The sequence below is a fragment of the Strigops habroptila genome, chromosome 1 (assembly GCF_004027225.2).
Source record: "Strigops habroptila isolate Jane chromosome 1, bStrHab1.2.pri, whole genome shotgun sequence".
Taxonomy (NCBI): domain Eukaryota; kingdom Metazoa; phylum Chordata; class Aves; order Psittaciformes; family Psittacidae; genus Strigops; species Strigops habroptila.
In genome coordinates, this window is record NC_044277.2 from 120,628,371 (window position 1) to 120,641,928 (window position 13,558).

The 13,558-nt window shown below is 37.3% G+C and overlaps 1 protein-coding gene across 1 annotated transcript in view; it reads left to right on the plus strand.

The window, feature by feature from the left end:
- CFAP69 (cilia and flagella associated protein 69) overlaps positions 1 to 12,009 on the plus strand; it is a 30,039-nt gene extending 18,030 nt beyond the window's left edge. The window contains 9 exon segments of the mRNA XM_030505354.1: positions 624 to 705; positions 1,669 to 1,861; positions 2,482 to 2,619; positions 4,507 to 4,583; positions 5,557 to 5,751; positions 6,726 to 6,812; positions 8,476 to 8,580; positions 10,688 to 10,801; positions 10,803 to 12,009. Coding sequence (XP_030361214.1) covers positions 624 to 705; positions 1,669 to 1,861; positions 2,482 to 2,619; positions 4,507 to 4,583; positions 5,557 to 5,751; positions 6,726 to 6,812; positions 8,476 to 8,580; positions 10,688 to 10,801; positions 10,803 to 10,865 — 1,054 coding nt within the window. The 3' untranslated portion in view covers positions 10,866 to 12,009.
- The last annotated feature ends 1,549 nt before the right edge of the window (positions 12,010 to 13,558 follow it).

A 13,558-nucleotide genomic window follows, 5' to 3' on the forward strand; every position in this document is an offset into this window, starting at 1 on the left:
GTTAATTTGTTTTAAGACGGAGGTTGATAAGTACATTGAAAGCCAAATGATATGTTTTCCTGGGAGAAAATGCTAATGCGGGAGATCCCTTGTTTCTGTGTTAATGACCATAAGTGAGAAAATAAGAGAAGGAAGCAATAGTAACATGAATGCTGGTTTTATGATCATTTTAAGCTGGGAGAAGCAAATACTGTTGCCAAAAAAACCCAAAAAACCCAGTCTTGCTTGTGTCACCCCTTGATTATGCTGGCAGAAATATTCATACAGCCTTGCAGTAAGCCAGATCAGAGACATGATCTAGCTAAATTTTAGCCTCTTTTACTGAGTTAGTTTTGGTTCAAATCCATATTCTAATCCAATTCATTGTGAGCCTGCCAAATTTCTTGGGCTGCTACAAGGAAGATGTGCCACCTGCAAGAGAAGAGAAGGCAGCCAAGTAGGGTACATTTAGTTACACAGTGTAAATGAAAAGGCATGTTGAACATGATTTTTTGACTCCCTGAAGGTATGAAGCATATTGCATAGCAAATAAATTTGTGCATTTCAGTAAAGTAAATGAGATGGTTGTAGAATATTCTAAAGCATAAAAATGTTTCTACACAATGAGATTATTTCTGTTTAAGGTCCTGTGTCATTGGATGTTACATTGCAGAGGATTATTTTCTTGAAAAACAGGGTGTTTTTCTCCTTCTGGATTTGTTGGCAGTAGGTATTTTTATTATTGTTGTTACAGAACAAAAGAGTAGTAAAACAACATGGAAACTTGCATTATTTTGTTACGGTATCTCCTAAAATGATTATAATACTAACAAAAAGATCAATACATGTAATTCCGTCAGATAGGAAGGTAATCACACACCAGGATATCTACCCAGGAACGATTGCATGGATTTTCCATGTACCTTTTTTTAAAAAACAAGAATTTGACAGAGGGGGCTTTAAATTTACCAAAAATATACTCTTTTTAAAAAGAAAAGCTATGCTCTACTTTGGATGATATCTCTGTTTAGAAAAGCACCTCACTTCTTATTTCATATTGAAGTTAGTAAGAGCAGAGTTAGTATACACTTTATGGCTTTAAAAGTTTTGATGTTTAAAGTTACTTTGTACATGTATCTTGTATGTATGGGTCTTGGACACAGAGCTGGCACAGGCATTTCACCTCTTACAAAATTAGCATGCACCTTCCTTGTTTCATTCCCTCCTCATTCTCGCTAGCTGTACTGCCAGCCTCTGATGCCCTTGAAGTGCAAGGCTGTGGACCCTTCCCTCCTTTCAGCTGCTGCTGAAAGTTCTGGCCACAAAATAGAACAGGTGCCGTGTGGTACAGCTCAGCCACTGCCTTCCGTGTCTGTGTCTTACAAAAATAAATCTTGGTAGCAGTAAATTCTCCAGCAATAGACCCTGGAGGCATCTACACGCAGGTATGCACATCTTACATGATCCTATGTTATTCCCGTCATGTTCTTTGACTTATGGAACTTTACATGGCAGGATTCCAGAAACTTGACAGATTTACAAGTTTATACAGCAGTTTTGTGCAAACAGTTGTGATGAAAAGCTTGCAGTTACTTGATTACATATTATACAATTTCTCTATTTTTTGAAGGTAGACATCACTGTGTTTTGAACAGTCTAAAACATTTTTTTCCTTTTCTCTTCACCAAGGTAAAGCAAAAGAACCTGTGCAATATAATCCTTGGAATCTTGGTTGAATTTTGTGACAACCCTAAAACCACTTCACACATCAGTACCTGGCGAGGGGAGAAAGAGCAAACAGCAGCTAGCCTTCTAATACAGTTATGGAGACAGGAAGAGTTGGATCTAGGAATCAAACGTGATCGCTATGGAAGGATTGTTGGTAAGTTTTGTGATGCACATGAAACTGTGAGCAGTTCCAACGAATGAAGTAAAACAAAGACAGTATTTCCTTTTGTAGTCTGAATTCTGATGAAAGTAAATGATAATATTTATAGCTCTATGCTGTAGTTCTTCCCAAACCCAAAATACCTTCTAGAGCCTGGCCACTAGATGGCATTTTCTACAGCAGCTGGGAATGAACCAGGTAATAAATAAGAACCATGACTGCTTTGTCATGAGCCATGAAAAGCTCCTGAACAGCTTTTCTAATAATGGACAGTTAAACTACTGGGTTTTTTTCCACAAAAGGCGTTGTGTTTTGTTATATGTTATAAAAAGAAGTAAGGACAGTGCTATGTTCTTGCAAAACTTTAGTCATGCTAATTAATATTTCCCAAATTATGTTCAAATTCCTGGCCAAACTATCAAAATGATTTACATAGTGTCCACAAAGCAAGATAGAACTGTCTTTTGGAGGAGGACTCACAGGAAAGAGTATATCCGTGGCTGCCTGCAAAAGATCCTCATACTTCATTACATAGATAGCATTTTCTTTAACAACTTTGGGAACATACTACCTCTTAATTCTTCTCCTCTGGTTTTGTGTTTTGAAATTATTAGACATGAAGAGACCTATTACTAGCAGCTTCCAGAAACAGCAAGAGGTCATTCCCTTGCCTGCCAACTGTCCCAGCTTTGCCATCATGGAAATTTCAGAAAACATACGGGCAAAGCTTTATTCATTATTGTGCAAGCTAGGTAAGACAAGTCAATTGCCTTTTCAGTGTCGTATTTGTCATTAAATTGAATTTGTTCACTGACAATCGATAAAGTCACTATAAAAAAAAGTCAAAGGAAACTTGGAGAAGCATCATTAACACTCTGTTGATGTTTGCTCATCCTGTTCTTAAAAGTCCCTATTGCGGATGATTTCAAGAATTCCCCAGTACTTTGCTGCCTCTATCATTAGGAAGAGTTTTCCTAGAATTAAACCTAAAATTTGCTTGAAATTTTATGTAATTTGATTTCCCACACACAGTATCTCTTTCACATATTATTACACTTTTACATTTAATTTTATTTCCCTAGATTAGGAAAGATGTTACTCATCAATCCCATTTTCTAGCATGACCTCTAATTATTTTCACTGTTTGGTTTTTTTTTTTGTTGAGTCTTTCCAATTGATTCACATTCTTCTTGATCTGTACTGTTCCAAAACTGAACACAGTACTCCAGCAGAAGCCTCACGGCCAAATAGAGCTACATTACTCAACTCATCTTTTAAATAACCATTCTGACATTAATATAACAATGCTGTATTCATTGTGGCATATTGTTTGCTCATTTGACTTAGGATCTTGTACAGTCAACTACCATCCTGGGTTTGTACATATGACTATTCTTACATTTAGAATTTTTTATTTGTCCTTACTGGATTAAATTCTGTGGGTTTAGATAATTTTTCAGATTGGCAAGATTAATTTGCATTCTAATCTTTTCCTTCAAAATGCCACAGTCCCTCCTAATTCTATGCTCTTTGTACACTGAAAATGAATACTTATTACACTCTTGCCTAAAAACCTAAACTGAAGTCAAGATACACAATAAACTCTTTCACATCCATAAGATCTCTTATCTGGCTATAGACAAAAGCTAGATCTTAGATTTTACTAATTCATTTTGGATATAAATGTTTTCACTGTAACATTTAGCTGCATAAACATTATTTGCTTAATCACTTGTTTCAGTCTTTTTTCATGAACGGAACTGAACCAATATTCTCTGGCTTGTCCTTTCCCCCTTTTAAAAAAAGGCATTAGGTTTGTTTTTTCCTGTCCATCCTCCACAGATTCTTACTGTAGTCATGCTCCATAACAGCCTTTAACATGGTGATCAAGAAAAACAGCGTTAATTGCTCTTTATGATAGTTCTTAACTTCAAAACATGATGTAATTATAGTCTAATAGATAGATTCTACATTCCCAGTTACCACACAGATGGTATGATGGAGTCTAGAATGAGATTTGATAGATATGGTTTGGTTTTTTACAATCAAGTATAATTAACATTCAAGCATGCAAAAAAAGAGAAAGGTATAGTCTCAACAACCATACTCCTCTACCTTATTCTTCTACACATATTGTAAATGTGTTTTTTAAAAGATGGACTCATGCTCAAGGATTATGCTCAAGGCTCAAGTCTTTGAGATGGAGGACAACCCCATTACACAGCTTTGAAACAAAATACTGGACATCCTGTAATATGATTCACCTGTCGGCTACTTCACAGCTAAAGCAAACTGTGCTGAATTGCTTCTTTAGAAACTGACCTGTGGACTCAACTGTTTGTCTGCTTTAAGGACAGATCAAACTCTTTCCACAAAAGCATAGCAAATCCTGGCTTGCCAAGTGATTGGAAAGTTACTGGAGCCACTCATAAGTAAAGAGTATTGAGAGAATTTATTAAGGAGAAAACAGGGGGGTTTATCACCAAAAGCCTGCTCAGGATTTTAAGAGTGACTGGTATATGTGATGAAGATTTTGCATGTGATTATATGACAAATAAGATGGTGTATTTTTTTAGAATGTTACATTTTCAGATAATTTCCTGATGCCGTTAATACTGTCATGATTAATGTTCTTTCAGGTTTTGAAAATTTACCTGGCTTATCGGCTAAAGACCGTGTCACGCTTGCTATCATACAGCATTATATTGACTTTAAAGTGAGTATTGTGTTAGAAAATCTCACTACTGCATCTGTGTTTGCAAAAATAGCAAGTATATGTGAGGATACAACAAACAAATAACACTCCAAAAGCTGTCACCTATGTCACAAGTCACTTATAGTTTCATAGTAAGCCAGTATTTACCATCCAAAGAAACAATCCCACCTCCATCATTGCAGCACTCCCCAGACTCTTCCTTCGTACTGTTACAAATGTTTGTGACTGCATAGAAAATAAGACTAGAAACCAACATTACTTAAAAATAACTCTGAGAAAAATAGATTTAACTGTTTGCCAACTCAAGAAACAGGAATGCACCAGGATAAGAGTAAGAAATTGGGGAGGGGCTGGAGAGTAGGACTGCCTCTTTGTCAGTAAGGTCAGTTTAGGGGGGTGATGGATTACTATTAAAAATTACTTTAAATACACATTCTGATAAAGGTTTTTCTGTGCTTTCCCATCTTTGTCCCCCCATGCAGTATCCATCCATACTGTCAAAAGTTAAGAATGATGTGCCCATAGGAAAAAAGAACAGGATAATAAGCTTCGTGGGAGCCATCCTGCTCAAAAGATCCTTCAGTTTATGCCAATTTTCTGCTTAGAAATGAAGTCTGTGAGATCTTGAAGTGTTCAGGAACTAGCAAGACTCGATCTTTAGTTGATAATTCCAGCTTCAGTTTATGACTCACGTTGCAGTTTGCTCTGATCATGTGTTTAATTTGAGATTTTAAGAACTAGCCAGCAGGACACAATACTTCACTCTTGTAATGTGGTATCTTGTAGCTATCTGTATTTCTTCTGAGTTTCTGTAGTTGTCAGCATTCCTGTTACTCCTCTGTGGAGTCAAGCTTGGGCTTCGGAAGGCTTAGGGAGGATTATCATGAATGAATTTGGTGTAGCATTACCGAAGTCTAACTGGAACTGAAAAAAAGATATAAATAGCAATTACTGTGGTGCGTTGCACATACAGGTTGGAGAAGTTTGGAGTGAAATTTGTGCAGAACTAAAAGAAGAATTCAAGCCTGTTGCATCGGATGAGGAGGCCTTGAAAGTTCTTTCAGAGGTATCAGAAGATATTGGAAGAATGGTTGCCGCTCTGCAGACTGAAGTGCTTGAAAATCAACACCACCAAGAAATACAAGAAGAGGAAAAAACATATAAAAAAGTAAGACAAGGAGTATTTAAACAAGGAAAGGCCATGTAAGCTTTTTTGTCAATTTATATGAAGATTTTATTATTACATAATGTTGAGAATCCCAGATCTGTACACTGCTTGAAGACATTTTAATCTGTCTCAGCAGCAAAATTTTAACTTTAAACTAAATTAGGTTAAACTCAGTTCTCCCAATTTGTATAATTTTGCCAGTATTTAGAGAATAACATGAAAAAAATGAAGCAGTATCATCAGTGATGCATCAGCAACAGTGTGATGAGAAATAACCATTATGCTACTACAGAGTTGCATATGTGTTCATCTGTACCAGATAATAATTTAAAGTACCTATTACAACAACATCTGCTTCTTAAAATGAAACACAAGCCTCTCTTATATGATCCCTTAGTTGAATAGTCACAGAGTTTCCTTACTTCAGAAAGTAGGGCTTTGTACTTCCTGGCATGCTAAGAGTGAGCAGGAACAGACATTTTCCAGGTTTGGTTTTAAGGCAAGCATTTGGCATTTTCACTCATCCTCTCCTGCTTTCTGAGAAGTAAGATCAATTGGTCCAGTTGTCTAAAATCTCATGCTAGCGTTTTTGAGGGATTGTCCTGCATTATGATGCCTGCACTTCTGTCACCAGAACTGATTCCATCTCTGTTATTCAGCATTTGAAGGTGAGAATATACAGGAAGTATTCCTGAAAGAGCTGGGGCTCTTCCAGTGTCTGTGTTGGAAAGGGGGAAATTAGCTGGCACAGAGAAGGTAAGCCTTTGTTTTTATAAAAGCAGTGCATAAGTGAAGTCTTTAAAGGACAAGTACATTACTACAGCATTATCATCCAATCTCAGGTGAGAGGGATGAGCTAAGGTAGCCAAAGGGGCATAGGTAAACATGATATTCAAACAGCACAAACAAAGAATTCAGAAAAGCTTGTGAGAAAGGGATTGTGTTGCATCTTGTAAATCTCATTTATATTACAGATCAAAGCTATCCATAAGCAGAGAGAAATGCTAAATAAATCTTGGGAAAATTTCTTGACTCGGACATCTAACTATGAGGCATTGAAGGTAAGAAATATGAGTGATGGAGCAAAATATACATTCGCAGTGTAGTTATAATAATTTTGAAGTTCCAGACACACATTTCTTAATGAATTATGAGGATATTCAAGTAGAAGTTAGTAAATTTTATATTCACACAGACATAGAAGAATGAACCATAAGATGTATTGGCAAAGCTACACAATCTTTGATTTTTCTGCTCTTCTGATTACCATCACAAAGGGGAGATCAACATTGTTTATGCACTTGCAATTCTGTGTGTGGGTGTGGGTGTGTGTATATGTACATATATTTGTCCTGAAACTGTTGAAACTAAAATTGTGGTCATTCTTACTTTTCTTTATTTTTTATAATACTTCATTCCCTATTTTTAGTCCAGCAAACATCTTTCAAGTTGGGAAATACTTTATGATGAAAGGAATTTCTTTTAGCACTATTTGTGCTTTTCAAAAAGAACATAAAAATTATTAGAGTCCTTGTTAGGCAATCAGACTAAGTTGGAGAATGAATGAAATCAGACTTAAAAGGAATGCTTTGGCAGCTAAATTTATTTTTTCTTCATTTCCCAAAGGAGATGCAAAAGAGAACAATTTTCTTCATGTGCAAGCACCTCCCTGGCCTGTAGTAAAGATCTATGCTAGAATTAGAAATTACAAAAGAGCCAGAAAAAGGATGTGGAAAACCAAAGGCTGGTTAGTTCTGACTGAGCCCCTGGGAAGCTGGTTTAGGCATGCAAGGGACAAGAAGGTGATTGGTAGTGGCTGTCACGGATTTACCAGGGACAAATCATGCCTGGCCAACATGGTTGCCTTTTGTGATAAAATGTTTTGCTCTGGAGAAGAAGATGGACATTACTTCCCTTGGCTTTAGCAAGATTTTCATGCCAATCTTGTGTAGCCTCCTTCTAGCCAAAATGGGGAGATATAGACTGGACTGCATACTCATGGACTTCAAACTGGGTGAAAAAATGGCTGGACTGATGGGCTCAAAGGACAGTGATCAATGATTAAAGTTTAACTATCAGTCACTTTTGAGTGATATTCCACAGAGTCAATTATAGTGTAGATACTATTTAACATTTTCATTAATGACTTGGATATTGGATCAGTTTGCATCCTCATCACACTCATGCAGGGTTCTGAGCTGGAGGAAGCAACCCATATGCTGGGAGGCAGGGTTGCTATTCAGAAGGACCTTGACAAGCTGGAGGGCTGGGCTGACCAAAAGTTCATGAAGTTCATGAAAAGAAATGTGAAGTCATGCACCTGGGATGTATTATGGTTGTCATGCACTGGTACAGCCTGGAGACTGACTGGTTATGTGGATGTGTACTATGTATGGGGTGACAAACTGAACATGAGGCAACAGTGTGCTCTTGTGGTGATGAAGGCTAACAGCATATATGGCTACATTAGAAAGAATATAGCCCGCAGGTCACAGCAAGTGGTTATTCCCTTCTCACCCTTGTGAAGTCATGTCCATTTAGTCTGTTTTCATGTGCCCAGTACAAGAGAGATTCATAAACTAGGGGGAGGGTACCTACAATTAAAGGCCAATAGAATTATCACCTCATTTATTTTGTTGTTTTGTTTGTGTATTTTCTAACAAGTGCAAATGACACAATTCATTTGGATTAAAGCAATTTTACCTTTTTTCTGACTGTCTTTAGAAAGCAAAAAGGCTTCAGGAAAAGTCGATAGAGGCTTCCAGACCTAAATTGAAGACTCAAAATGAAGCAGTCTATTCTACTGATATTAAAGGCCTCGGTACAACAGTAAGTAATCCCCAGTTTTATTTTGTTTTCATTGATGTGTAAGTGGTTTGGGGTTTATTCTGTCTGTATATGTGCTGTGGCTTACTCTTTCTTTAATAATGTTTGCATTGACAAGTTCCAAATATGTAAGAAAGAATCTGTGTCTCTTGCAAAGCACAACTTCCCCTTCTGATATATCCTCAGGCAACAAGTAGTTGGTCAGAATGAGATTCAGATCTACAAATTCCTCATAAAAAGTGTGGGCAAAATGGTCCCATGCTACTTGACATGTACCTCTTGTGGGACAGCCTTTCATGAAAACTTCACTGAGGTCAAGCCTTCCTTCATTTCTTGTTGGGTAAATCTGCACATTCTCTAATACATCAGTAGAAGTGTTCAGTAAACGTGTTCCTCACTGTCTGCAGATAAGCCACTCCTTGCATCTGCAGAAAAGACTTTCTTTTTCCCCTCATTTCTATCAGTTAATTGACGTGTAAGAAAATAGAAGCCATTGTTAGGATCGTATTTGGGTGTAACAGCATATTTAGATGTTGACTTTAGACAAGCTGGGGTAAAATGTGGGAGAATCTCCATTCCAGTCAGTAACTGCTTTTGAGCTAGCTAGATGATTTCTGTGTAAGCATCACAGCTAAGGAGGATTTTAGGGGGAGGGATAGCTTCCTGATTGCTCAGAAGTTACTTTTACATGACAGAAGAAACAAAGAAGAAAAAACATGAGGTGTTGATTTCAAACTTGTACAAAGGCAAGAGATTCCCCTATCATGGGCTCTCTGGCATGACAACTGTAATTGGCTTTCTATAATGACAACTAAGGTGGATGCATCCTGAAAAAGAAAAGAAGCAGTTCATGTTTGAAGTGATGAAGAAAAGAGGTGCTTAATAGGAAGCAAGGGGATGGTCTCAAAGTGCTGAAGTAGGATTTTTATCAAATTATCTTTGCCCTAAACTTCTGTAAATGAAAGATGAAGTGGGCTCGAAAAGTAATATAGTTACATGCATGTATCAGTGAGACTGTTGATCAGCAATATTTCACAGAAAGTATCTGAAAAAATTAGATATGAGCATTCTGGAAATTGTTAGTAGAGAGAAATACATTGTTATATTCTATTTTAAACACTTGGACCACAGGCCAAGAATATTCATTTTTTTGGTGAGAGAGGTTTTAAGAAGAAAGTATTTTATGGTTCTATAAACAATATCTCAACAACCGTAGACAAAAAGAAGGAAAAGGTTAGTCCATTTTGCAGAATAAGTGTATTAAGAAATGGAACACATCAAGAACATCAGATAAAACTGCTTGGGTACATTGCTTAGAAGAAATACAAATAACAGATATGGCTGGCGTTTTTTTTCATGGAACAATCTTCTTCCCTCCTCTCTGCTAAACACCCTTCATAGGGAGAGATAGAAATTAGGCTAAGATGGTTGTTGCAAACCAGTCAAGGTCAAGTAATTAAACATGTGAGCCACAAGCACTCAAAGAGTTGCATTGTTTGTTTTAGTAGGTCATGGTTAGAAGATAGAGGTGTCACTGGGATTTTTATATATGTATATAAAAATATATATATAAATATATATTCTTTATACTGAATATACCTATCCAGTATAAAGAGTAGTAATCAGACTGGAAAGCATATATCCTTTTCAGTCTTGGAGTTTTCCTGGAGGAGTAGTTATAGGCAATTGCATTCTGAGAGAAATAGGGTCTGTTCCTTTTTTTTTTTTCTTTGAAGTATTAATGTATAATGAAATGCTGAGGACAAAAACTGACTCATATTATATACAAATCCAAATTACATTGCACAACAAACTTCTATTGTAATAAAAGCTTGATTTGCTTTTCCTCTTCATAAGATCAGACGGGAAGGCAGAAAAGTAGAGTACATAAAGGAACCTGGTGAAAAACCACTCTGTCCTTTCCTTTGTACTGATGGGAACAATTTGTTAATTTCATATAAAGAATAGTTTGAATAGACCTCAGAAACGTCAGCATGCATGTCCATCAGCTGAATCATATTTTTGAGAAACTTATGAAAGACTTGATGATTTAACTCTCATTTTAAATATTAACGTGAATGTCATGCAATGTATTTATTTTGTTTTCCAGATTGGATCTGGTCACTTAGTAACTGTCGAAAGTACACCTCCTCAATTAACTGGAGGGCCACTGAATGTTACAGAACTTGCTCTTAGAAAGCTGCCTCTTTCTGAAGAAGCCTTAAGAAAAGATCAAAAGCGTTAAAACACTGGACTTGGTCAAGAAAAATTTGATACCCATGGAATAGATAGTGTTCTGAACAGTGCTTTTAATATTATAGTTAACTGTATTTGTATTTTAGATACAAGATAAAATCTGTTTGTAATGCTTTGGTGAATTGCATAGAGCATCTTGAGAGCAAAATTGTATCTTGCATTAACTAATATAAACATGGGGATGATTTATTAATAAAGTACCCTGTACAGTATGGTACAAAGGTACGTTGAGTCTAAAAATTTTGTGTGTTAGTGTCAGGTTACCCTGATCCACTATCAGTAGGTCCACTATTTAGTTTTCCATCTCTTGTTGACACATTCCACACATTGCAGTTTAAGTATCTCTTCCATTGAGCAGGGCGATGACCTTTTACATAAACACATTCAGTTCCTCATTTTCCTAGATACCATACCCGTGTGGGCTTTGTCCCAGTCCATTTTGTTTCTTGAATTGCCTTCTTTAGCATCAGGACTTCTGACTTACGTTCTCTCAGTTTTCATCTAAAGACTCCCTAAAAAGCTTGGTTGTGCCGAGTTTCTCCAAGCCTGTTGGAGACATGCCAAAATGTCCTGCTCCTCATGGGTTTCTCACAGCTCTTTAACTGATCTTACTATTCTAATTACTTCTTGGGTTATTGCCCCTATTGTCTCTGACAAGAACTCTTTGTCTTCCACTTCTAGAATACCAATACAAACTTGTGAGCAGACCTTTTTGTAAATGACTCAGTTTCTAAGCTATTGTCTCCCTTCCCAGCTTGGGCAAAGCCAAAAATTGCTATATTACAATAGAGCAAGATTCCCTGAGGCTGTTATTTCATTTTAAAACCAGTTGCTAGCCAGTTATGTGGCATAAAGTTACATGACATTGCAAGGGGTTCCGTGACATACAAGCTCTGGCACATAGGTCTGTCATTTTTGCCTGTAAGCAATGTTTCACAAAAGTATGAAATTTCACTTAGTTAAATGCCAACTTGAAAAACGGAAACAAATTTGAGCTAAATGGGTAGAACTTAGTATCCAATTCTCTTTTTCACTTGCAGAAAGAGGCATGGGGTGGGTGTGTATATCAAGGTTTTCTCGAAAATCTGTTTGTCCGTGTAACAAGACATACCAGTATTGGCATTAAATATAAAGGCAGTGATTTTGTGTCAAAATTGTCTAGTTAAACTCTATAGAAAGAAGAACCCTAATAAAATAGTGAAATAAACCAAAACGCCCATATGAAACGGTACTTACTTACTCACTCCACATGTGCAGTTTGCAAAGATCAGAAGCATTTTCTTATGGGCAGGTCTGTTAAAAATGACATTGTAGAGTAAGATAGTCATCTAGTGCTTAAAGCTAGAGAAATCACATCAAGCTATGCTATTTTAATTTAATTTTTATGCTGGCCCTTTGCTAACTGATAATTTCTAAGTATAATCTGGTTTCATGACGACTTTTTTTCCCCCACATTATCTGCAAAATGTTTAGGTATATTTTATTAAACAACCCTGCATGTATATTTCTGGCCTGCCTGCAAGAAAGGTAAGGTAAGGTATATAGAGATTATCTAACTAAAGTCCTCTGTGTCAAGTAGTCTTGCTCGGTTGTTTATATTTCTCCAACAGCTCTTCTGCAGCTATGCTGCTGTATTACTGTTTTAGAGAATAGGAAAATCTATCTACACACTGGGGCCACACAAGTGCACTCCATTGTCTTTTCACAACTAAAACTGAGCAATAAATATCTAACTAGGAGAGCAAAGACTGTGACATTTAGAGGTTTTTTACACCCTTGCACATATGTGGATGTATGGGTGACTCGTTACTACTGGCAGCAAGGCAAAGGCCTATTTCTTCCAAAAGACCATACAGGACTCATGTAAATCCTTCCAATTTCTGGACAAAAGCTACAGCAACACAATATAGCCAAGGTATGGATATAAAAGATCTTTTAAATGGAAATCAGCTTATATTTATGCTTATGTAAAAACTTCAAATCAGGCACAGTGAGCTTCACAGCATTCCTCCCCCAACTGTATTGTGCTTCTGCTACAGTACAGCGCAGGCAAGTACCTGCAAATGCTCTTGTTAACTGTATCAAAGACTGGAGAAAGAAGGGGACAGAATTTCACGAAATGCTTACGTTCACACTTGATAAATGAATACTAACACAAGCCTTCGCAGCAGCGCAGACGGCATTTGATTTTGCCTGCCAGCCAGCCATGGACTGTGGTCTGGCTGTCAGCAGGGGGAACCCAAGAAAACCGGGCTTGCTGTTCTTGCTGTAGCTCAGGCATAGAAAGAGAGGGAGTGCCGAGTACTGGTGGAGGAGGAGATCACCCCATTCACTGTTAATCCCCCTTGTAGACACCCCACGGGCAGCCAGCTGGCGGCATGGCTCTGTCATAGACAAAAGAGGTGAGTCCACCTGGAATTTGTTGTGCTGCTGCTGCTTATGGTGCTGTGTTCCTGTCGTTCACAGTCACCTGCCCCTTCGGCAGACACAGCAGGGCGCCTGTAGCAAGAGATTGTTCAAGCATTATGGAGCCAACTATGGTAAATGCTACCTCTGTCTCCTATAGAAAACTAATTAAAACAAAGACTTACAGTCTGAGGAAGAATGGAGCTTTTAAAACTGCGCAGGATACCTTGCTGTGGCACTAAACTAAAAGATCACTAATACAGGAAACATTACCTTTAAAATCTTACTATAGTTCTACACTTCTGTTGGTGATGAATAA